Source organism: Myotis nattereri (genome assembly GCF_964212035.1).
Source record: "Myotis nattereri genome assembly, chromosome: 3".
Lineage (NCBI taxonomy): Eukaryota > Metazoa > Chordata > Mammalia > Chiroptera > Vespertilionidae > Myotis > Myotis nattereri.
In genome coordinates this window covers 121,730,012-121,755,772 of record NC_138077.1, presented here as the reverse complement: position 1 = coordinate 121,755,772, position 25,761 = coordinate 121,730,012, and the positions used below count along the sequence as shown (strand labels likewise).

The 25,761-nt window shown below is 40.4% G+C and overlaps 1 protein-coding gene across 1 annotated transcript in view; it reads left to right on the top strand.

The window, feature by feature from the left end:
- Positions 1-25,761, top strand: part of GMDS (GDP-mannose 4,6-dehydratase) — a 686,242-nt gene that overhangs the window by 135,048 nt on the left and 525,433 nt on the right. The window contains exon 2 of the mRNA XM_081086210.1: positions 21,924-21,968. Coding sequence (XP_080942336.1) covers positions 21,924-21,968 — 45 coding nt within the window. The remainder of the gene's footprint in view (positions 1-21,923; positions 21,969-25,761) is intronic.

The window sequence follows — 25,761 nt, the reverse complement described above, 5'->3', positions numbered from 1 at the left end:
CTGTTCAGGTGTTTGGCCAACAGGAGGCAATAACATGTAGATTAAAATGCCCTCAGCTGTCTGGCAGCAGGCAATGTAAATTCAGTTTTGGGGAAATGCTTTCGGCTGTTCCAGTAGGCAATAATATGTATTCAGCCCTGCTGAAGCCTCAAGGTTCCATCAACCTTTTGATGAACTGCTTGCATTTTGATGAACTTCTTGACCTGCTGGAATTAGCCTCCAGCACCTTACTTTTGGTGGTTTTTTGGTGATTTGGCTTCTGTAAGCATCACCTCAGTGTTTGCCTTCATCTTCACATGATGTTCTCCCTGTGTGGGTCTGTGTGGGTCCAAATTTCCCCTTTTTATAAGTTACTAGAGGCCCGGTGCATGAAATTCGTGCAAGGGGGCGGGGGTGTCCAGCCTGCACCCTCTCCAATCTGGGACTCCTTGGGGATTGGGCTAAACAGACAGTCAGACATCCTTCTCACAATCCGGGACTGCTGGCTCGCAACCGCTCGCCTGCCTGCCTGATTGCCCCCTAACTGCTCCTCTGCCGGCCTGATTGCCCCCAACTGCCCTCCCCTGCCTGCCTGATTGCCCCCAACTGCCCTCCCTTGCTGGCCCAGTCACCCCCAACTACCCTCCCCTGCCAGCCTGGTCACCCCCAATTGCCCTCCCCTGACAGCCTGGTCGCCCCCAACAGCCCTCCCCTGCCGGCCATGTTTGGCCACATGGGGGCGGCCATCTTGTGCGAGGGAGTGATGGTCAATTTTCATATTACCTCTTTATTATATAGGTTAGCAGGTTTAGAGCCTATCCTACTCTAATGTGGCTTGATCTTAGCTAATTTCATCTGCAACAATCCTATTTCCAAAGAAGGTCACAATTTGAGGTACTAGGGTTAGGACTTCAATATAAAAATTTTCAGAGGGACACAATTCAGCCCATAACAGGTCCTCTTTTTAGCCTGACGTTGTTATGGTTTTAGAAAAAAGCCCTTCAAATATGAACATGTATTTTCCCCCTTTTTGTCTTAAGGCCTAAAAATTAAACCATAAAATTGAAACTTGCTTGTAGTAAACGTGCAATAAAATTTAGATAATGAGGTCTTTGTTCAAGTGCCATAATTGACCTCCACCTTGTAAGAAAATACAAATGCTCATTGTTGTCCATTAACCTATTAGACAGTTGCTGCCAAATGGATATTATTAGCCTGAAACCAGTGGAACCCAAATTTATGCTGGGGTTGGAAGATGAGGGGAGAGAAGGGGAAAGGAGAGGGACACAGACAGAGACTGAGAATGCAACCAGAAATAAACCCAGACCTTCTGGCATGGATTAATGTTTGCAGAAGGTGCCAAGCAGACACTTGGAGACCGTGGGGCCACAGGGTATGGCTGCGGGGCCAGGAATGTAGCTTCTGGTAGGTTGTTGTCAGATGCCCAGTGTATGGAAGGTGACTTTTAGGCTATCTGGTCATTTATCCTTTCCATCTTGTGCTTTCCTAAGACTGGGGACCTGTTGTCAATTCATACGTGCTGTTGATTTTGTCATCCTCCCTCTGTATTCCTGGCTACCCAGAATCCATATTCAACTACAGGTCACTGTTAGCAGTTTTATGAAGGCTAAAATTTATCTTTTAGGTTTCCACCTGTATGCACATAAGCTGGCAATCATTCCTGTGGGTTAGTGCCTGTGCTATACAGATTATTAAATATTTGGTATTTCACCCCTAGTTTAACATACTGTTTATTCAGTTGTTTTTCCAGCTATGCATGTAGGTTTGACAAATAGGTCTGTGGCCCATTATGGGTATGGAATCTTAGAGTTGGAGGAAGCTTATTGGTTTTCTGGACCAGTTTCCTACCCAGTGTGGATTTTCTCCTCCTAACAACTATCTCCCCAAGAGTATCTCCTTACTGAAAAATGCCATGGAAGGCAATGTGTTGAGCCAGTCCCATCCCCCTTTAATATTTTATTATTGTTTCTATTGAATCTTTGTACTTCATTTTTTTCTGTTTAATTTAGCCCTTCAGTTACTTGAAGGTACTGCTATTTTGTTTGACTATTGTTCCCTGGGAACAATGCTTCTTTCATTTTTTTTTTATGCCATTTCTCATTTGTCACCTTCCAAAGCCACTTAAGCTTGTCAGTGTCCCTGAAAAGACTTGAGTACTTTTGGGAGGTTGTGGTTTCATCAGGGCAGAGTCCAGTAAACCTACTGTATTGTTAAATGGGACAGATAGTGCAGCTGGTTCTTGTTGTATTTCCCAAAGCAGTGTATTCTGTCACTTTGAGTCATCTGGAATCCAGGTTCATAGCGTCTTTGGTCACCTCACCCCAAATGACTACCTTGTTGGAACATTTCCCAAAAAAATTTAGTGGTTCTGTATTGGTTGAATACAGTTTATACTACTTTGCCTGAATTCAGTGCCTTCCAGAATGTCTTAGGTCAGGATTTTCCAGACTTTGTTAGAGGAATCCTAGGTCTGCCAGATATTAACAGATGTTCTCTTTCACCACCAGTCCTACCCCTCAGAGGAGTGGGGGATTCTGTCATTAAATAAATTGGGAAATACTGCTTTCTATATTCCCCTCTTGTTGATTCACAAGGTACATTTGCTTGCTCAAGATTTTGAGAGGTCCTTAGCTTCCTAGGTCTGCTGTACTAAGTTGCCACAAACTGGATGGCTTAAAACAACAGATTTATCCCCTCATAGTCTGGGGGCCAGGTGTTGTCAGCACAGTGCTCTCTCTAGAGGCTCTTCCAGTTTTGGTGGCTGTTGGTATCCCTTGACTTGTGGTAGCATCACTACTACCTGTTTCTGCGGTCACATGGTTTCCTTCTCTCTGTGTGACTTCTCTGTTATCTGTGTAAAATTTCTCTGTGCTTACTTTTATAAGGACACTTGTGATTGGATTCAGAGCCCAGATAATCCAAAATGATACCCTATCTCAAGATTCTTGTTACATTGTCGGCAGACTGTTTTTGATATAAGATAGCATTTGTAGATTCCAGTGCTTGCAATACTACTGTGTTTTTGGGAGGGGACGTTATTTAGCCTCCACAATAACTGAATAGCTGATCACTTTGTCCATTCATTCCCAAGTCGCACTCTGCTTGCACTTGTTGCACCCATTCCTCTTTGCCACAAATAGCTTTTCTTTCCATCTATAGCATTTATCTTTAAACTCAAATCTTTCTACTCTTTCACAACACCTTCCTACCAGTCTTGGCTCCCTGCTTTTAAAGTAGTTTGGTTGATATTTTTAACACACCTTGTATCTCTTATGTCATCTCTCATTAAACTCCGTGCCCTTGGTCTTTGGGAATGGGCAAGTCTCTGGAGACAGACTATCTGGTTAATAACTGTGTGATTTTAAAAAAGGTATCTATCACTTAATTGTTTCTGCCTAAGTTTCATTGTCTGTAATGGGAGGATAATTAGAGTAAATAAAGAGCTGTTGTGAGCTACACATAAGTTAATAAATGTCACTGCTGTGTCCAAAATTGTAGCCATAGCCATAGGTAGTTATTGAATGTGTCCCTCATGTCTGAGGAACAGAATTTTAAAAAATGGAAGCAATATATAAAATATATTTAAATAAAACTTTTTTGTTTTGATATGACTGTATTTCACTTGAAACTGTGTGACTATATTTCACACAGTTCTTGCTGGTGTCAACTAATTTATTCACCTTGGATTTTTTTTCTGTGTTCTAGCTAACAGTGTAAAGTACTTATTTGAATATATTACGCAGAAAGCATGACTTACAATGATACATAGATATAGTTGTTGGTATTTAAGCCAAAATGTTTGTAATTTTAATTACAACATAAGTATTTTTCTAGTTAAACATAAGTATAGACCAGTTTTAAAATGTAAAACAAGAGCACATTACTGCTGCAGAATTGAGTAGATGCAGAAACTAGTACTCTGATCAGAGCAGTGAAGACAAAGAGACCAGGAAATTCCAGGACTGCAAAACAGAAAAGCTGTTTGTTGTGTAAATAAAATTTAAAGAAAATAAAGTAGGTAGTACTAAAGGGTATGTTTGACAAATCCATAGTGGATTTGGTTAGACATTTTCTCTCTATGGTAAAAAAGGAATTTAACCATTTTGGTGCCAGAAATCAGAATTAATTTTCTAACAAATTTAAAACTTTTAACAGGATGTGAACTTGTAACTACATCTGTCTATAAAATGGCTTGAATTAATGCACAAAAGAGGTAACCATTTTTATTTTTTAATTGATTTGAAGAGAGAGAAAGAGGGAGAGAAACATCGATTTGTTGTTCCACTTGCTTATTCATTCATTGGTTGCTTCTTGTATGTGCCCTGACTAGGGATCAAACCTGAAACCTTGGAGTATCAGGATATCAGGATGATTCTCTAACTAACTGAGCTACTCCATCAGGGTGTAACCTTTTTTAGGTGGTGAGATGGCAAAATAAATCATTTTAGTTACTGATGTTTTATTAGAAAATTATGAGAAAACACAAAGATATGTTTTACAAAATCTCAAAGCATATAATTAAATCACCAAACAATTGCCTGTAGAATACAAGGTCTTTCTAACAGTATCAAAGATTAATTTATCTGAATTTTGAGGAATTTCAAGTAATTTCCTTTAGCTGTACACTAGTTGCGTGACATATGAGTTGCTGCCAGGTAAACACATGAGATACCCTTGTCTCAAAAGATTAAAACATTTACAAAGAAATGTTGTTAATTTGTGGCCTAAACTACCAAATTTGTAGCATAGATATCTTTGAATGTCTTACATGTGTCAAAGAAGAATTTTAGATGGATAAGAATAAATCAATTTCTGTCACAACAGGTAACACTGCAGCTATGTTAGTTCAACTATCCACTTACTAGAATTTGAAAACAACAAACTGTTTTTTCTCTTATTGCTTCCTTCTACTATATTCTGAAACAAACTCTGAAAAGTGTCATAGATTCCAAGTTAAAATTGTTCCATCAACACATGGAAATCTGTGAATCAATGCCAGTTTACAGACCTGCTGAATGAAAGAGAAGACAGAGAAGGCAGTGATCTTGGGTTCTTGCCAGAATTCATTGGTAGAGTCATGGATGAGTTTTACAAATATTTCTGTAATATTTACTCCAATATACAATTTTCTTTTCTATCTTGAAACAAAAGGAATGTCTGTAAAATGGCAGATAAGGGAGGGCTACTGTACATCCATACAAAAGATAATTTTGTTTGAAGGAGAGGTTATTTTAGGTAATCATTCTTAATAGTGGATTATTGCAAAAGTAATTGATGGTACTTATTTAAAAATTATTTTTGCACCAAACAGTATGTTTCATATACATTTATTAGTTAATTGAAAAGCTTTAAAAAACACACCTTTGTGGCATCTTGTTTTGATTGAAACACTTTTATTGTGATTGAAGAAGTATTGTGGAAATAACACTATAGTTTGGGTTAGACAAATTGGTCTCATATGTTCTGCTTAGTTATCTACCTCTATGACCTTGAACAAAGGAGTTCTTTTCAAATTCAGTTTTCTAATACAGAAAAATGGAGATAATGTCAGCTACCTCACCAGGGTATTGTGAGATATAAAGGGGAAAATATTTTAGAGTACTTAGCAGTCATAAGGAATTATAGCAATATGACATATTATTTTGATAGAAATAACATAATTTAAAAAACATGTGCTATAATGTAAGGTTGGGTTAACTACATCTATTTAAAAATATTTTTATTGATTTCAGAGAGGAGGGGAGAGGAAGAGAGAGGTAGAAACATCATTGATGAAAGAGAGTCATTGATCGGCTGTCTCCTGCATGCCCCCAAGTTGAGATTGAGCCCACAACCGGAGCATGTGCCCTGACTGGGAATCAAACCGTGACCTCCTGGTTCATTGGTCAACTCTCAGCCACTGAGCCATACTGGTGGGCTAACTATATCTATTAAAAGATGATAGCTTATCTGAATTTTAAGTCTAGTGTTTTGGTAGAAAAAATACTTTCAACCTTTTCTAAATGTATGATCTAAATCTAAAAAATATATAGTTAAATATCCTAGATAAGTCATAAGTATTAGGATAGACAATAGCTGTGATGTAAAGCAGTAGTTTGATATTTAAATATTATAACATTAGACCAAAAGGTGGATGTGGTCACATTAGACTGAATTAGAGATGCCTTGGCAAGGTGTCTTTCAGCCCAAGACCCTGGCAAAATTGGAAATTTGGAGCTTGGGGCTCCTATGACTGAGATGGAAGTTATGTACATTCCCTGTTCGGAATGGCATTTTTCACCTAGAAACTCTCCATTCCACCCACTCCCCATTCATCTCGTGCTGCCTTTACAAGTAGAATGTAATCTTGATAATGTTTTCTATCAGTCCTATTAAGTTAAGATTTTAAAACATGTAAGGTTGAATAACAGCTACCATTATTGTTTGTGAAAGAAAGCCAAATGACAAAATAAAAACACCTTAAATCATAAGCCCTATAGAAGTTTGAACTGTCATCTGACAAACAATTTCTTTTACGCCTCCTCTCACCCCCATTTTTGTGTTCAGGCTGAGCTATCTAGAGGTGCACCTGGACTGTAATACCTTAAAGGCAGTGACACTGGACAGTGAGGCAGAGGTGATGGAACCACATACTTTTAAATATGCCCCCCCATACCCCGCCCCAATGCTTTTTGATACCGTCTCTAAGTGGTAGAATCCTAATGTACAATATATAGATGGTAACAAATAAATAGAGAGATAACCTAGCCCACAAAATTGAGTTTTACCAGCTGGACCTACTCCCAAACACCACACCTCAGTGAAATAAACATTGTTTGTGACTTACGAACTCTGAGTTATACTCATTCCTGAAACACTCCATTCTTTATCTGTCCTCAGGCTCTGAATATTAGTTAGCTTTTTAAGTTTTATATTACACAGCTTTCTGAGTAGATGTTTATAAATGTCTCCATTTACACTCATGTATATATGCTTCATCTGTCTTTCAATGATTCGAAGTTATGCAAATCTCACTTCTTATTTTGTATCTTTCAGTGGCTTACAATGTCTCCAGGGTGGTAGGGACTCCAGTTGCAGAGCAGGTCTGAAATGCACCAGGGAACAGATAAGTGACATTTCCGTCGTAGCGTGCACATATTTTAAGAACAATCTTAACTGGATTGTGCCAATTAATTAGATCCTTGAATAAAATTGGGGTAAAAAGAGTGAGGACATTTATAAATAGTTAAACTGTGTGTCATCAACAGTGACATTTTAGTAGCAACCTGTTAAATGAATGTACAGTGAAATGGGAAAAGATATAGTCATCAGTTTTTGTTATTCATATGACCTTTCTAAAACTAAACAAAAGGACATTTGTTTTGTCTTCCTCCCTGAATCAGGACATAAATCATAAAACAAAATGCACAAGGAAATGTTATTAAATCAGGTAAAGAATAAAATTTCATAATTCTTCTCTTTTCAGTCCAATGTTTTTTCTTCCAAAGTTAAGGGTTTATTGTTTTTGTTGTTGTTGTTGCTGTTTAATTAATCTTGGCCTTGAACACTGGACAAAGTGCCGCATTGTTTAATGTGAGTACCTACAAAAAATCATTTCCTTTATAAATTAATTGGATGATTACAACTACATAAGCATGCACTTTGCAAAGAAACAGCCTTTAATTATATGGTATGTCACTTTGAGAGATAATGAGAAAGGGAATAGGAAAGAAAGAGGATATCCACTTTCAAAATTTGTAGAATCATAATTTATATATACACATATATATGCACATATACATATGTACTACAAATAAATTATTTAATTAAAAAAACGATATAGTTGATATACAATATTATATTAGTTTCAGGTATACAACATAGCAATTAGACGTTTATATAGCTTACAAAGTGATCACCCAGATAAATCTAGTACCCACCTGGCACCATCCACAGTTATTACAGTACTAGAAGACCGATGCACGAAATTCATGCAAGGGGCTCAGTCCTCGCAGCCGACGCAGCCTGCCTCGGCCCTCATAGCCCTAGCTTCGTCCAGAAGGTTGTCCGGAAGGATGTCTGGAAGATCGTTCAGTTGTCCAGTCTAATTAGCATATTGTGCTTTTATTATTATAGATTATTGACTATATTCCCCATGCTGTACTTTATATCCCCATGACTAGTTATACAAGTTTTAGTTGTGTAACTAAAAATTAGTACTTCTTAATCTCTTCCTTGTTTTCACCCATCCCCTCAATCCTCCCTCCCATCTGGCAACCATGAGTTTGTTCTCTGTATCTAGGAGTTTGTTTCTTTTTTGTTTGTTTATTTAGTTTTTTAGATTCCATATGTAAGTGAAATCATATGGCATTTGTCTTTCTCTGACTTATTTCACTCAGCACAATACCTTCTAAGTCCATCCATGTCGCAAATGGCAAGTTTTCTTTCTTTCTTTTTTATTTTTTTATGGCTGGGTAAAATTTCATTGTATATATGTACCACCTCTTCTTTATACAGATTGACTATTGATGGACACATAGATTGCTTTCATATCTTGGCTATTGTAAATAATGCTGTATTGAAAATAGGGGTACACATATAATTTTTTAAAAATATATTTTTATTGATTTCAGAAAGGAAGGGAGAAGGAGAGAGAGATAGAAACAACAATGATGAGAGAGAATCATTGACTGGCTGCCTCCTGCATACTCCCTACTGGGGATCAAGCCAGCAACCTGGGCATGTGCCCTGATGGGGAATGCAACCGTGACCTCCTGGTTCATAGGTTCATGCTCAACCGCTGAGGCATGCTGACTGGGTGGTACATCTATCTTTTTGAATGAGTGTTTTGAATTTCTTTGGGTAAATACCCAGAAGTAGAATTACTGGGTCACAAGGCTGTTCTAGTTTGAAATTTTTGAGGAAACTCCATACTGCTTTTCACAGTAGTTTCACCAATTTCCATTCCTGCTAGTGGTGCACTAGGGACCCCCTCCTCTAAATCCTACCCAGTACTTGTAGGTTGATTTAATGATGATAAGCATTCTGACAGATGTGAGGTGATACTTCATTGTGGTTTTAATTTTAATCTCTCTGATGATTAATGACATTGAACATCTTTTTATATGTCTATTAGAGGCCCAGCACATGAATTGGTGCATGGGTGGGGTCCCCAGGGGGGTGGGGGAGGGGCCAGGATGTATTCGACCCTCTGGGCAAGCGGTGGGATGCCCTTGCAGGCCCAGGATCCTGATCCATCCCACTGATGTCCCGCTGGTTGTCAGGAGCCACCTGGCAGCCGCTTTTATATCCTTCCTTGCAGAGTGTCTAAGGAGGGGAAGCAGCTGTGGTGCCCGAGGCCAAATTCCAGGAGGCCAGCGGCGCTGTCTGGATTGTGCCTGTGGCAGTGGTCCTTCAATGCCTGGCCCATTCTCTGGAGATTGGACCTCAGGACTACTGAGGGAGTGAGTGGCTGCCACCAGGCTGGTGGGCTGCCAGAAAAGGCCTGTCAGCTGAGCTGTTGTTCCGGTTGTTCTGGTTGTTTGGTCGTTCAGTCATAATGGTCACTTAGGCTTTTATATATATACTAGAGGCCTGGTGCCCAAAAATTTGTGCACTCAGGGGGGCGGGGAGGGGGGTCCCTCAGCCCGGCCTGTGCCCTCTCGCAGTCTGGGACCCCTCCGGAGATAACGACCTGCTGGCTTAGGCCTGCTCCCGGGTGGCAGAGGGCAGGCCCAATCCATAGGTGCAGCCCCTGGTTGGGCTCAGAGCAGGGCCGATTGGGGAGTTGGGGCACCGCCCCCTGTCATGCACAGAGCAGGGTGGATCAGGAGGTTGCGATGCCACCCTCAGTCACGCTCAGGGTAGGGCCGATTGGGGGGTTGGGGCACCGCCCCCTGTCACACTCAAGGCAGGGTCGATGGGGAGGTTGTGGCGCCACCCCGTCACACATAGAGCAGGGCCAATCAGGGGGTTGGGGCACTGCCCCCTGTCACGCACAGAGCAGGGTCAATCAGGGGGTTGGGGAGCTCCCCCCTGTCATGCACAGAGCAGGGCCCATCAGGGGGTTGGGGAGCTCCCCCCTGTCACACACAGAGCAGGGCCCATTAGGGGGTTGAGGAGCTCCCCCCTGTCACTCACAGAGTAGGGCCGATAGGGGAGTTGGCGCACCGCCCCCTGTCACACACAGAGCAGGGCCCATCAGGGGGTTGGGGTGCCACCACTGTCACACTCAGGGCAGGGCCGATGGGGAGGTTATGGCTCTACCCCATCACACATAGAGCAGGGCCCTTGGGGGGGGGCGGGGGTTGGGGCGCCGCCCTCTATCACCCACAGAGCAGGGCCGATCAGGGGGTTGGGGCGCCGCCACTCTCACACTCAGGGCAAGGCTGATGGGGAGGTTATGGCTCTACCCCGTCACACACAGAGCAGGGCCCGTGGGGTGAGGGGGTTGGGGCACCCCACCCTGTCACACACAGAGCCGCAGGGTGATCAGGGGTTTGGGGAGCTCCCCCCTATCAGGCACAGAGCAGGGCCGATCAGGGGGTTGAGGCGCCTTCACCTGTCATGAACAGAGCAGGGCAGATAGGGAGGTTGTGGCCCCGCCCCCTGTCACACACAGAGCCGCAGGGCGATCAGGGGGTTTGGGCGCTGCCCCCTGTCACACTGATCCCGGTGCAGGGAGGCCTCTCAGCTCCGCTGATCCCAGTGCTGGGAGGCATATTACCCTTTTACTATATAGAATAGAGGCCTGGTGCATGGGTGGGGGCTGGCTGGTTTGCCCTGAAGGGTGTCCTGGATCAGGGTGGGGGTCCCCACTGGGGTGCCTGGCCAGCCTGGGTGAGGGGATGATGGCTGTTTGCAGCTGGTCACACACCCTTCAGGGTGGGGGTCCCCACTGGGGTGCCTGGCCAGTCTGGGTGAGGGGCTGAGGGCTGTTTTCAGGCTGGGGCTGAAGCTCCCAACTGCTCCTTTTTTTTTTTTTTTTTTTATTCTGGGCCAGCTTTAGCTCTGAGGCTTGGCTCTAGCTCTTAGGCCTCCGCTCCTGAAAGCAGGTATCTGGTTTGTTTCGGTTCTATAATGGAAACTCTGTATCAACTCCAGCTCTGAGATCCCAGCTGGCTGAAAGCTGGTTTCTGGGGTTATGTTTAGCATCTATATTTGTTACAATGTTTGAAACTGCAGGCTCAGAGACCGGCAAGGCAGGCGGGGAACGTTGGAGTCCTCCGTCAATGAAGCAAGCAAGCCTCACGTTAGTTTCAAACTGCCTGGCTGCCGGCCGCCATCTTGGCTGACAGTTAATTTGCATATCTCGCTGATTAGCCAATGGGAAGAGTAGCAGTCGTACGCCAATTACCATGTTTCTCTTTTATTAGATAGGAGATATATATATAGATTGACCATCTGTTTGTCCTCTTTGGGGAAGGGTCTAGTCAGGCCTCTGCCTATTTTTAATTAGGTTGTATGTCTTTCTGGTGTTATATTGTGTGATTTTTTTGTATATTTTGCATAATAACCTTTTACCAGGAGTGTCATTGGTGATTATCTATTCCCATTTAGTCAGTTGTCTTTTTGTTTTGTTGGTGCTTTCCTTTGCTGTACAAACACTTTTCAGTTTGATAAAGTACCATTTATTTTTTTGTTTGTTTCCCTTGCCTGAGGAGACATATTCAAAAAAAGTGTTATTAAGAACAGTGTCAGAGAGTTTACTACGTATGTTTTCTTCTAGGAGTTTTATGGTTTCACGTCTTCCATTTAAGGCTTTAATTCATTTTGAGTGTATTCTGTATATGGTATAAGAAAGTGGTCTAGTTTCATTTTACTTTATGCATTTGTCAGTTTTCCTAACACCATTTATTTAAGAGACTGTCTTTACTCCATTGTATATTCTTGCGTTCTTTGTAAGAAATTAATTGACCATATAGGTGTGGGATTATTTCTGGGCTCTCTCTTCTGTTCCATTGAACTGTGTGTCTGTTTTAATGCCAGCACCACGCTGTTTTGATTACTCTAGCCTTGTAGTACAGTTTGATATCAGGTGGTGTGATACCTCCAAATTTATTTTTCTTTCTCAAGATTGCTGTGACTATTTGGTGTCTTTTGTGGATCCACTTTAGGATTATTTGTTCTAGTTCTGTGAAAAATGCCATTGGTATTTTCGTAGGTATTGCATTGAATCTATACATTGCTTTGGGTAGTATGGACATTTTAATGACCTTCCTATCCATGATCATGGTGTATTCTTCCATTTATTTGTGTTTTCAGTTTTTTCTTTTACTGTCTCATAATTTTCCAAGTATAGGTATTTTACCTTCTTGGTTAAATTTATTTATAGATATTTTTTCTTTGATGCAATTGTAGAGGGGATTGTTTTCTAAATTCTTTTTTCTGATAGTTCATTAACTATATATATAAAAGGTTAAGCAATCATCCAACCAGGCAGTAGGTTTGATGTGCACTGACCACCAGGGGACAGATGCTCAACATAGGAGCTGCCGAGCTGTGGTGACTTGGCAGCAGCAGTTCTCAGGTGATGCACCCTGGAACCAGAGAGGAGGGAGCCTGATTCCTCTCGGGGCCACACAATTCCACCTTTGGCAGTGGGTTATGTTGTTTCTGGGGCACTGTCATTCCAAATCTGGTTTACTGCCCAGTTGTGGTGACTGCAGATGCCCTTTGTGCCACAGCACCACTCCAGGTGCAGTCAGCCAGGGAGGGACTGCAGGAGGTTGGCTCCAGGGCATGTCTGGCCATCTTGCCCAGTCCCGCTCCGCCACCCTGCCAGCCACCTTCTAATTAATTTCCTTTCAATGTGCATGAATCTGTGCACTGGGCCACTAGTTGCTTTATAAAAATTCAACTGACCTCTAACTATTAATTTTGTATCTTGCTACTTTATTGAATTAAGTTATCATTGCTAATAGTTTTTTGGTGGAGCCAAGAAATTATTTTTTTTTTTCTTTTAAAATGCTGTTCTTTATTCATCCTTGCGATTTTTTTAAGAAATTATTTTTAAGCATAAATTTTATCAGTAATTTATTATTAACTTTTCTATAGCTCTATATAAGTCTGTGTCAATGTATTTGGAGCCCTGAGTTTAAAAACTTTCAGTTAGTATATTATTTTAAATGTGAAAGGAGTTATTCACACCAGCACGTATCTGGCCAGTGGGCGGATCTTTTGGAGGATTTCCACAGGATTGTGCTTCTTGTATTTTTAGTGTTTTTCCCACTTTGATTTCCTGCTCACCTGTGGTGGTTTATTTTCCAGGGCACTGTGCCTTCTAGTAGAGAATAGATAAGTATGGTAGTATTTCATAGCTTTTTTTTTTTTTTTTTTTTATGCACACAGCCTCACTACTCTCTGTCCATGACTAATGCATCTACTGGTATTCCAGATAGTAAAACATCTTGATTAGCTATCCAGGTTAATATTCTCATACTGTCCTTCTGTGGGTTGGCTAATGCTTGTGAAATAACTATCAAGGCTAGGAAATGCCTGGCTTCCCAGATACTTCTCAGATCAATAGGGCAGGGACTAAATCTCTTATTTCCTTCCTGTCCTCTCTTCTATAACACCTGTGACCCAAGGGAGTGTTTGATATTCATTAATCTGGGACACTTTGCATTGTTAATAAATTCTATAGAGACCACATTTCATGTTAAAACACCTATAGGCCATCATTATGGAGTGTTTGATCCCATTAGTGAAGCAAATTGCAATAGAAATAATTCACACACACACACAAACACATACATATTTCAAATCCTTGCTTTGGCTATTGAGATCTTGGGGAGTTTCTTTGTCTCAGTTCATCTCAGGTTGTTCTTTATAAAATAGAAATAAAGCATTTGGAACATGCCTGGCATACCCTCAATGCTGCACAAGTATTTACCTTTATTATTATTACTTTTATCACCATATTTTGTACTAATAATAGGTCATTTTAAGACATTTTTTCCTCTGAGTGTTAAAAATTTCAGCATGAGTGTCAAGAATGGCAGAGTGGGAGAGAGAAAAACACTGAGGTTCAGGCTAAGGGAGATTACATTTAAATAGGCAAGTAAGTCAGTGGGTGCAGTATTCTTTAAGCATGCTTTTATTTATGTGGAGATGAACAGGTTAGCTCACCCTTGATATGTCTTTGTATTCTATATACCCAGCACACATGCAGACTGTTAATAAATGTCTCTGGACTTACTTTTGAGGTTTTTAAAACATTTTTGGGACTGTTTGGAATATATGTTTGTGTATTATCCTCCTAATCAATTAAAAATTATCTTTTTATACCTTGTTAAAAACTGTTAACTTTCTGCTCTGTTATTTTAACCTTTAAGCCCATTTTCTTTATAGCATTTGCCTAAACTACAGAAATGTGTTTTACTATGTGGAAATGAATGGTGTTAAGAATGCTGGGTTGTACAAATGTACCTGGAGCTTACATTGTGGTGCTTGTCCTCTTACTTCCCATTTAAACTCAGAGTTTACAATGACCATTTGCAAACTGAAAGAAATGTGCATTTTAAACCAGGTTATTATGGAAGTTCTTCCATTGAACATCTGCTAACCTATTTCAAAATATTTTTGAGTGGCTTTTATTGAAGATAAAAATTAGTAAATTTAAATATGTTCTAGATACTTATAAGGACAAATCAATTAGCAAAATACAGCTACTAGAAAACTGTATAAAATATAAGAATAAATAATTCTCAGAAGGAATAAAATATATGGTCACAAATATAAAAAATACTTTTCATTCTCAATACTAATCCCAAATTGAAAGAAAAAATTTTTTTTTAAAATTTATCAAATTTGGGAAAATATTTTCTAAAATTAAACTTGGATCATTTCTTTCCTCTGTGATATTTTTCACATGTAAATATTTTAAAAATTTTACCATGAACATAAGATTTAAAATTACAGTCTTTTTTTTTCTTTTTAAAATGCTCACCCAAGCACCACATTTTCATTGATGTTTAGAGAGGGGGAAGGGAAGAAAGTGGAGAGAGAGAGAGAGAGAGAGAGAGAGAGAGAGAGAGAGAGATTGGAGAAAAGGAGGGAGAGAAAAAGAGACATCAATGTGAGAGAAACATCAATCAGTTGCCTCCTTCATGTGCCCCAATTGAATCCTCAACTTAGGCATGTGCCTTGATGGAGAATGGAACCATGACGTTTTGATGTATAGGATGACGCTCCTACCAACTGAGCCACACTGGCCAGGGCTACCGTTTATTTTGCAATTGAGCATGTTTGTGGGGAAATATTCAGGGCAATGGTATACCAGTATGTAAGATGCCCTTCCAGCTCATGATTTACTGGCAGGTCTAGAGTTTGGCAGCAGAGCCACTCTCTCTTCCTGCTGTGTGGGTATAAGGTGTGTGTGCAACCACTGAGCACGCGCTTGAAGGGCTCTCTCCCTGGCAGACATTCAGCGCAAAGGGGTGGTTACAGAAAGACTATCTCAGTTGCTGGCACCCTCAGTTCTTTATTGTTTAGAGCTTGTTGATCACGTTTCTGAATTACTGTGCTCCTGTGTACTAGGAGGCTAATTAAGGAAGTAGAAGTCAGTTTTTGAGAAAAAAATTTTCAACTTTGAAGAATACAGGAGATGGGAGTTATTTTTATGTTTTACATATTGATGGTGTGCTTGTCTTTCAGTCAATCAGTTAATTATCACTCTCCTGATAATTAGTGGCTATGTTCTTTTTCTTCACTTGGTAATGCAAGGTATGTTTTACTTGGTTCTGAACTGGAGACATTCAACCAGTGTCTTCATCTTAGATCTTTTCTTTGTATATTTAGTGAAAAATTCTGAAGTCTGGGAATTCGGAGACCTGCTTTTTATTATTGTTCCTTCTTGTTCTTTGTGGGGATACAGCGTATGCTGCTTTCTAACTGTGACTGTACACTAAACATTTCTCTGTTTTGAATCTCAATTTCCTGATCTGTAAAATGAGAGAGTTGGATTAATTAATCCCTATGGTCTTTTAAATTCTTTGAGTGTGACAGAAATTTTATTCAAAGATTTGTGTTACAAACATGAGCCAGGTTAAAACACTTTTCAAATATAGTCTGCCTCTGGGCTTTTCACACTACAATGGCTAATCTTCCCTTTGGTAACTTTAATTTTAAATCAAAACAGCACCCTCTGTTATTTATTTAGGTGTTTGCATTTTTCTTATTGGAGATATAGATTACTTTTACTGTAATTACAATTAGCTGACAAGATGCTTATTTTAGAGTAATTAGAATGCATAGAGTTAGGGAGCATAAAAGGTGGTGTAAGGTAGTGCTTTCTCTTCTTACAGAAGAATATTCTGTTTCCTGATGCTTGAGATGAACTAAACAAAGAAATTCATTTTATTATGGCATGATTTCTTTAGCTCAGAACTTCTTATCTTATTCTATTCAAAGAAGCTGCCAAAAGGTGCTTAGGCAGAAACATACAGTATAATTTAGTATGCAGTTCGGAGAGTCCACAATCTCAAGTTGCATAAAAAAAAACTATCATGCTCATTTGTCCTTCTGGGCTGTAAGTTCATCCATGTTTGATGAGAGAGGAAAAATGCTAGTCTTTCTTCTCTGCAGGAAGGTAGTCTACCTGGCGCACACATGTTGGACGTGGGTTTGAGATGAGGGTTGTTTATGCTTTTTCAGTCTTCTGTGGCCATTGGGAGAAGGGGTAAACTTCTGTCCATCAGCTTTTTATAGATGTGAAATCTAAGGTAGTTTTTATACTGCCGCCAAGATATGATTTAGCCAATTTCTAGAATTACTCCCCCCTTTTTAAAATTTTATCTTTATTGTTGAAAGTATTACAAATGTCCCTTTTTCCCTCCACATTGACCCCCTCCACCTCACTTCCCCCCCTCCCTAGGCCTTGGCTACACTATTGTCTGTGTCTATGGGTTATGCATATATGGTATAAGTTCTTTGGTTAATCTCTTCCTATGCCCCGCCCCCCCGCCCTTCCCTCTGAAATACATCAGTCTATGGCATGCTTCGGTATCTCTGGATCTATTTTGTTCATCAGTTTATTTTCTTCATTAGATTCCACATATATAAGTGAGATCATGTGCCATTATGCTGTTAATATTTGACAAAGGAGGCAAGAGCATACATTGGAATAAAGATAGTCTCTTCAATAAATGGTGTTGAGAACATTCTATAGGTACATCAAAAAAGTGAAACTAGACCACCAGTTTACACCATACACAAGAATAAACTCACAATGGATAAAAGACTTAAATGTAAGCTGTGAAACCATAAAAATCCTTGAGGAAACCGTAGGCAGCAAAATATCAGACATTTCCTGTAGCAGAATTTTTACTGATACAATGCCTATGGCAAGAGAAACAAAGGAAAAAAATAAACAAATGGGACTATATCAAACTAAAAAGCTTCTGCACAGCAAAAGAAACCAGCATCAAAATGAAAAGGGAATTCAGTGTATGGGAGAACATATTTGCCAATGATACATCTGATAAGGGGTTAATTTCCAAAATACATAAAGAAGTTATACAACTCAATACCAAGAAAACAGACAATCCAATTAATTGCTGGAATTACTCTTAATTTTTATGGCTGTTTATCTGGAACATTTCTGAGTACTTGTGAAAGGTGAAGAACAGAGATACCTAAGTATAGGGATTGTAGATACCAGGCACACCTAAATTTGGTCCTTTTAAACCTTGGGCAGTGGCCCTGCCCCGTTGGCTCTAGAGCCCAAAACATACACCTACCACCAATTGAAGTTCACCTCCAAACAACACTATACTGCTCCCTAAGTAGTGCATGTGCCCAATAAGATCTGAGAAATTTCAGACGCTGTGCCCTGTTCCAAAATTACAAGATGTCTCTGAGTTTGGGTCACCTGATTAAAACTAGAAGCACTGTTTAATCCATAAAAATACTCTGTACTGGAAAATGACTAAATCAATTTGGTTTAAAATGAATACACTTATTTTATTATTTTGTTGGGTTCAAATGTGTTTTGGTATGTCCCATGTAGAGAAGAGGGTGAGGAAGGAGGCTGTTTCCTAGGTCAGAGTAATGGGAGATGTGGATTCTCATCCTGGCTTCGTCTCTAGTGTGATGTTAGGCAAGTTGGCTAACCTCCATGTGCCTTAGTTATCTCAGATGCCAAATGGCAGCTTGCCTTCTAGGCCGAGTTCTTGTAAAAATGAGAAAATATTTCTGTCTTGAAAATGTTAAAGCCATGGTGATTACTTAAAACTATGTAGCATTTAATATGAAATGGATACTCTTAATAACCACGTGCAAAATTAAATTTAAGAGTCACAATTGGGACATTATTTCTCCAATTAAAGTTTTCTGTAACAGGGATTGAACCCAGGCTGGAATTTGTATCAGACTAATTATGTTCATAGCGAATGAGTTGGGAATTTAGTCCATGAGTTCCTTGCTTTCTGAGGAGTTGGGTGTGAGAATTTAGTGTTGGTTGCAGGTTCTCAGTTACCATGACATTAGTCATTAGTCTGACAACCTTGTTCTTCTAGAGGAGTTAGAAACAGTAATCCTTCTGGCTTGGGGGACGCTTGTCTGTTTAGATTCCATGTCTCCAAGCGTAGTCCCCTCAGGGACCTGGGGAGAGGACGAAGGGAGGCCCACTGGGTGCCCTGGGACAGAGACCAGGAGACCTCGCTGTGCTCCACTTCCCACTCATTGTGCTGCCTAGGCCCTATCACTTGGGAGGCCTGGCAAGGAAGTGAACAGGAAGTGCATGCCACTACTGGTTCAGAATGTTCCAGCGCAGTTGGAAAGTCTGAGATGTGGCCTGGGTGAGAAGAACAAGACCTTATTGACAGGGTTCAGTCTTGTCAGGTCTGTTTCACATCAGCCTTCTACATAATCACAGCTCTCCTGCCCCCATGGGCCTCTAGCACTTTCACCTCTGCCTCAAAAAAGACAAGAAAACCAACACCTTCTGTGCAACTGTGTTAGACCATAAAGTATTTTAATTTTTTATTCCAAGAGAAATTATGAAACATGAAAAGTTTGGTGTTGTTTGCTTCAAAATGATAACACCAACAAGATAAAACAAAAATACATACTCCTTAGGCTTTTCCACTTAACATAAAAGTAGTCATCGTACCGTAAATGCTTTTTCTATTAAGCTGTTTTCTTATTGATCAATTTGTATGACTACTGACTATTCTCACATTTCCGATGATTATGGAGAATGGCCCGCTTGTCCTGGTCAGAATTACTTAACCCCCTCATCTGATTTAGTTTGTATATTGGATATATAAAAATTAAGCAGTTGTGTATATTTTAAGATTGAAAGGAAAGGAATATGCCAAACTACTTTTCTTTTTCTCCACTTGAGTCTGCCAAACCAGAATATTTACGTCAAAAAGTCAGAAGAAAATCTGCTGGAGGTTTTAGTGAGCCACAGAGTATGTCCCTGTGTGCCTTGCCTGGTCATCCTGCTTAAATTTATGCATGACTTCTGAATTAAGTAATAAACATCCTCTGGGCAGTCCTGTCATTTTCCAGGACTTGTAGGTGTCTCCAAGTCAAATAGTGGTAATAATAAGGCCCTTTCTTTTCCCTGGTGTATTAGATAGGAACTTTTGAAGTCAAATGGATTATTTTAAGCTTTTTTTGTTGTTGTTGTTTATTGTTTGTTTTTAATCCTCACCCGAGGATATTTTTCCCATTGCTTTTCTGAGAGAGTGGAAGGGGAGAGAGAGAGGAGAGAGAGAGAGAGAGAGAGAGAGAGAGAGAGAGAGAGAGAGAGAGAGAGACATTGATGTGAGAGAGACATATTCATTGGTTGCCTCCCACACATGGGATTGAATCTGCAACCCAGGTCATGCCCGTGACTGTGAATCAAACCTGTCACCCTTCGGTACACAGGTCAATGCTCCAACCACTGACCAGGGCTAAGCTTTTTTAAACAGAGGAAATCAAAGAAAACCTGAATATTCCCAGCTATTTTTGAGTAAAAAAATTTCTAGTAGTTGGAGCCTCCCATCTTTCTGTGCATCTGGATGGGATGGAGAGGACCTACCTGGACTAAAAGCAAAGAGCAGTTGCAGGATTGCTTGCAAAATGTCTATGCAATTCATTTTCTGAGCAAGGCTGGTGACTTCTTATAGTATCTTTAGAATGGCGATTTCTCATACTTTCTGTACCTGCCAGTGGCACATGGAATATATTGGTTTAAATGGACCATTCTTACTCAGAAAATTTTAAAAGAATTATAAAAAACTGATTGAAAATCCCTGTGTTTAGTCAGACACCCTTATGTACTTTTCTTTTTAAAATCCTCACCAGAGGACATGCTTAGAAAGACAAAGCGGGAGAGTGAGAGAGGGAGAGAGAGAGAGAGATCCATTGATTGCCTTTTGTACATGCCCCAACCTGGGATCGAACCTGCAACCCAAGTATGTGCCCTGGATGGGAATCAAACTGGCAACCTTTTGGTGCACAGGACAGCACTCAACCTACTGAGCTACATTGGCTGGGCTAGACACTCTCATTTAATGTAGAGATTAACTGCATGATTTACGATGCATATAAATTAAGTATTTATTATTTTACTACAGGCCCAGTGCATGAAATTCATGCACTCAGGGGAGAGGGGGAAGCCCTCAGTCTGGATTGCAAGAGGGTGCAGGTCAGGCCTCAGGATCCCACCTGTGCATGATTGGGGCCGGGGACATGGGAGGTTGGCCAGCTGGGGAGGGACCGCGGGAGGGCTTAAGGGCATGTCCGGCCCATCTCGCTCAGTCCCCATCGTCTGGACCTAACCTACCGGTCAGAGAGTCTGCCCCTGGTGGTCAGTACATATCATAGGAAGCAGTTGAGTGGCCTTAGCATATCATTAGCATATTATGCTTTGATTGGTTGACCAGACAACTGGATGACTGGACACTTAGCATATTAGGCTTTCATTATATAGGATAAAAAAGATAAACAACTTTCTTTTAAGTTTGTGTGCATGAACACATATATTTAGTGATAATAATACAAATCTGATCATGTCTACCACCCGCCCACCCTGACCCCCACCCCAAAATCCTTTCTTTAGTGACTTTACAGAATTCTTGGATTAGAAGCAAACTCTCACTGTGCCTGGAAGGCCTCCCTGCAAAGGCGCTCTCCTTCCTCCTCTCCACCAAGGTGTCTTTTCTATGATGTCAGCACCCTGTTATTCTCTGCCTCCTCTTCATACTCACACTGCTTTCTCCCCAAACCTCTATAACTACTTTCTCATCCTTTCCCCAGAGATGCCTTTTGCAACTCTCAGAATTAGAGTTTTGTTTTACGAAAGCCTTCTTCTTTGCCTCACATATTTTGTATATTTTACATGCATGATTTTCAAGCTTTTTTATCTCATGGCATATAAACTAATTGTTGAAATTATGTGGCAAAAATGCTTTTGCTGACGTGTCAAAAAAATAGGTATATTTTGATTTGATTCATTCATACAGAATAGCTATTGTGTTGGCTGTTGCCATTTTTTATTTGACAATCTAAGGGAAAAGAGCTTAGTGACCCAGACCTAATAGGTACTGCATGTTTTAAACATTCTTGGAGCACATTAGTTGAAATTCGCTGTTTTAGACACCAGTGTGGCCAAACCTAACTCTAAATCCATTTGCTTCTGAAGTGTCATGTTCTTTCTTTAGTCCCATGTTAATCCACTGGATTTTAGCTTCTTTCTCTGTGAGTAGGACAATGATAACCCTTTCCTGTGCATTCAAATGAAATAATGTCTATGAAAATGTAGTCAACAGTGGGACACCTTTTAGAGTTTACCATCTTCATCTGTATTACTTTTATTTTATTTGCCATGATTCATGATTTAAGTTCATAGAACCTCTTAAACGCTTTCCTCAAAACTCCTAGTCTTGGCTGCCTTCTTGACTGGCCATGATGAGCCTGACGTTTTTCAATTTTCCTTCTCTTCCCAGGATGGTTCATACTTGGCTGAGTTCCTGCTGGAGAAAGGCTATGAGGTGAGTGACTCAGTGAGCAAGCACAGGCTGGTGGAGTCACTCGGACACAGTGGCCTCCTGCTTCCTCTGCTGCCGTCCTCCTGTGCATGTTTTCCACTGAAACTCTGATAACAAATCATAATCAGGGGAAGAATGTGCCTTTTGGCTTGTAACCATGCCAGCTCATTGTGCTGTTTATCTACTGGTGAGCACTGGTGGCTTCCCCTGTTCCTTAGTGTTTAACTGCTCTGCACGCTTCCCACATTCTAAGATAAAGCAGCAACCTGTGTAAGCTAACAGCTATAACATCATTTGGGTTAATTTATGATGTGATGTGCTACATAACAAAGTTCCACTCACAGTGAAGTCACTTAATTCAGAAATTACACAGAGCAATAAAAACCAAGTTGATCTCCGGCTAACTTAAATGAAAAATTAACACTTACAGATTTTTGCTTTCTGAAAGGTGGCCATATAATTTATGGAAGCTGAAACTTTGGGGTTCGCTGCTATCATCATCATTATTGTTGTCTTCTTTTTCTCCTCCTTCTCCTTCAAAACTTCCTGCTTTCTTTAAAAGAAGCAAGGGTACTGTATTTTAAATTTGATATAGCTTTGTGTGTATGCCTTACTTTTTTAAAAACCAGTTTTCAGATATGTATATCTATATAAATTCATGTTATACAGAGAACAAAAACCTCCACCGTGATCCATATGCCCTGGCCTGATTTGGGAGTTTTTACAGTAATCATTTTGGATTCTCTGTTTATCCCAATTGGAGGTGCATCACACTATAGGCAAATGGGCAAACACCGGCAAGGAATTTGGCAGCTAACTGCCAAAAGCATTTTAAGGAAAGGAAACTTATTTTATTACTTTAACTCGTAATCTTTTCTGAGAGCCTTGACTTTTAGACTTTAAGAAGTAATGTCAGATATGTTTAGTACCTTTTGTACCCTTATCTAATAGCTAGTTCTGTATCTTGCAATAATATGAAAATAAGGCCATGTAATTATGAATGTATTATACATGTACACATATATTTATATACATAGATTCCTACTATAATTGAGTGATAAACACATATTCTAAAGAGCATCAGATTTTAGAATAGATTATATATCGTACAGAAGAGTTTTTTTTAGGTGCAGACTGTTTTTTTAAAATATACTTTTATTGATTTTAGTGAGAGAGGAAAAGAGAGGGAGACATAGAAACCTCAGCGAGAGAGAAATACCAACATTGATCCATTGGCTGCCTCCTGCACATTCCTTACTGGGGATTTACCCTGCAACCTGGGCATGCACCCTGACCAGGAATCTATCTGGTGACCTCTTAGTGCACAGGTTGACATTCAACCACTGAAGCACACCAGCCAGGCCAGACTGGTTTTTATTCCGGCAAGATTAACATAATCTTTCAGTAAATCTAAAAGGAAAGGTGTGGCAGAGAGATCTACGACAAACAAGGGGTCTTTGGTAGCTAGAGAGGTTGTGTATTGAGTAAAAGAGAAGGAGCTGAGTAATAATTCATGAGTTCAGGACACGCTACTCTAAAATCTGGCACCTCGACATAATGGATATTTTAGATGAAGGAGTCTGAGAAAATGGCAGAAGTTTCTCCTGTAAATCTGTCTTTGTCAGTTTAATGTAGAGGAGGAAAATATTTCCTCGACCCTTCTAGGGTCCCTGGCTGGGTCTGAAAATTAAATTGAAAACCATACAAATTTATTTAATAAAAGTTTTACATGACAGGAAGCTTTCATGAGGAACTGAAGATATGAGAAACAATGAAACCTAAGTATTTTTATGTTAGGTTTGATGGAGTGGGGACAGTCATGGAGATGTATGATAGGTCGAGGATTGCAAGGTAAGTGCAGTACACTGGGGGAAACCTAGCAAGGTCTATTTGTTAGGATTCTTCTAGATGTACTCTTGTTTTTGCAGGTAAGGATGCTCCTCTTCTCTGCGTGTAGAGAGAACACCTCTTACATGAGGGCTCTATGACTGCTTCAAGGGACAAGGGCAGGGGGAAGGTCAGAGTGACCATCCTGCTTCTGCCATTTCCTAAAATTCCTTCAAACTAAATTACTCAATATGCCAAGATGCCCTATTTCGAGGTAGTGTTCCCTGAACCACATTGTAGTCATCACAGTTGTGGAAGAGAGAGGTGGTACCTCAGAAAGAATCCTCGGACTGCATAGGTGTTAGGGTCTACTTACAAGGTGGACACAGGGGACTGAGACTTAAGATGAGGATGGTGGGAACAAGGAGTGTCTGTAGCTAGTCCAGAGAAAAGGGAATGGCCTTGTGAGGTATGGCGGGCTCTATGACAAGTGGTGGACTGATGATCAGGCCTGGTCTCTGTAATAGATGGTGGATAAGTGATGGGGCCTGGTGTCTGTGATAGGTGGTGGATAAGTGATGGGGCCTGGTGACTGTGACAGATGGTGGAATAGTGATAGGGCCTGATCTCTGTGATAGTTGGTAGACAAGTGATGGGCCCTAGTATCTGTGATAGATGGTGGACTAGTGATGGGGCCTAGTGTCTGTGATAGATGGTAGACTAGTGATCAGGCCTGGTGATTATGACAGGTGGTGGACTAGTGATCAGGCCTGGTGATTGTGATAGATGGTGGACTAGTGTTGGGGCCTGGTGTCTGTGATAGATGGTGTAATAGTGATGGGGCCTGATGTCTGTGATAGGTGGTGGACCGGTGATCGGGCCTGGCCTCTGTAATAGATGGTGGACTAATATTCAGACCTGTGGACTAGTGATCAGTCATGTGGTTCCTCTGGATGTGGTGGATGGTAAACATTCTCAAATGTTTGTCTTCCACTGGCATTTGAAATTTTAAGAGCAGATGTGATTTTGATAAGGATAGACAATAAAAGGCCTAGTTGGCAAGTCACAGTCAATGGGTGGCATGAATCATTGGAACAATGATTGGCAAGAAAAGAGAGGTTGAGGAGTGAGATTCTCTACTGTGATATAAAGAAGTTTATAGACAATACAGAGCTACAAAGCAAAACCAGAAATGATTCCTCCTCATAACACAGGGGAAATGTGAGTTATGTAGGAATGAGAGGGAGAAAAAAGGTGTTTATCCAAAATGTATTCAATTTTAATAGGCTGCTGTCTGCAGTTTTAAGAGATTGATCAAATTGGAGAATAAATATTGAAAGGAATCTGATGGTAACACAGGCTTTATCTTTCTGTCTTAGGTCAAAGTAAATATGAGAGTGATTTTTTGAAGAGGCTACATTGGAAACTTTCCAGAATTATCAGCAGCAGTCCCTGATTGCTCAAGACCATGAGCAAAATAACAGGGTTATTATTATATATCATGTAGTAGGATAAGAGTAGGATACATACCTGCATTGACAGGGTCAACATCAGCAATTTTGGGTGGGCATAGATTTCTGATTCAACATGTGCTCAATCTTCGATGTGCATCAGAATCTTCCAGAGCCCATTGTAACACAGATGACTGACTCAAAGGTCTGGAATCTGCCTTTCTAATGAGACCCTAGTTGTAACTGATGCTGCCCTCCTGGGTACCGCAGTTTAAGAACCAGTGCAACTAAAGATTCAGATGAGATCATTAAATCATAAGATAATTTGTGGGGACTTGCTTCTCTGAGCTTTCATATGATTTTGAATCTGGCCTTTGTATAAGGAATATCACTAGGCTCAGAAGTAACTGGAAACAACATACTTTGGGGCAGCAATGTGTAAGCAGGAGCAAATAAACACTGGGAAGAAGAGCTACAAAGTCTATGAATAGACAATATCTAGGTTGAGTTCTTAGAAA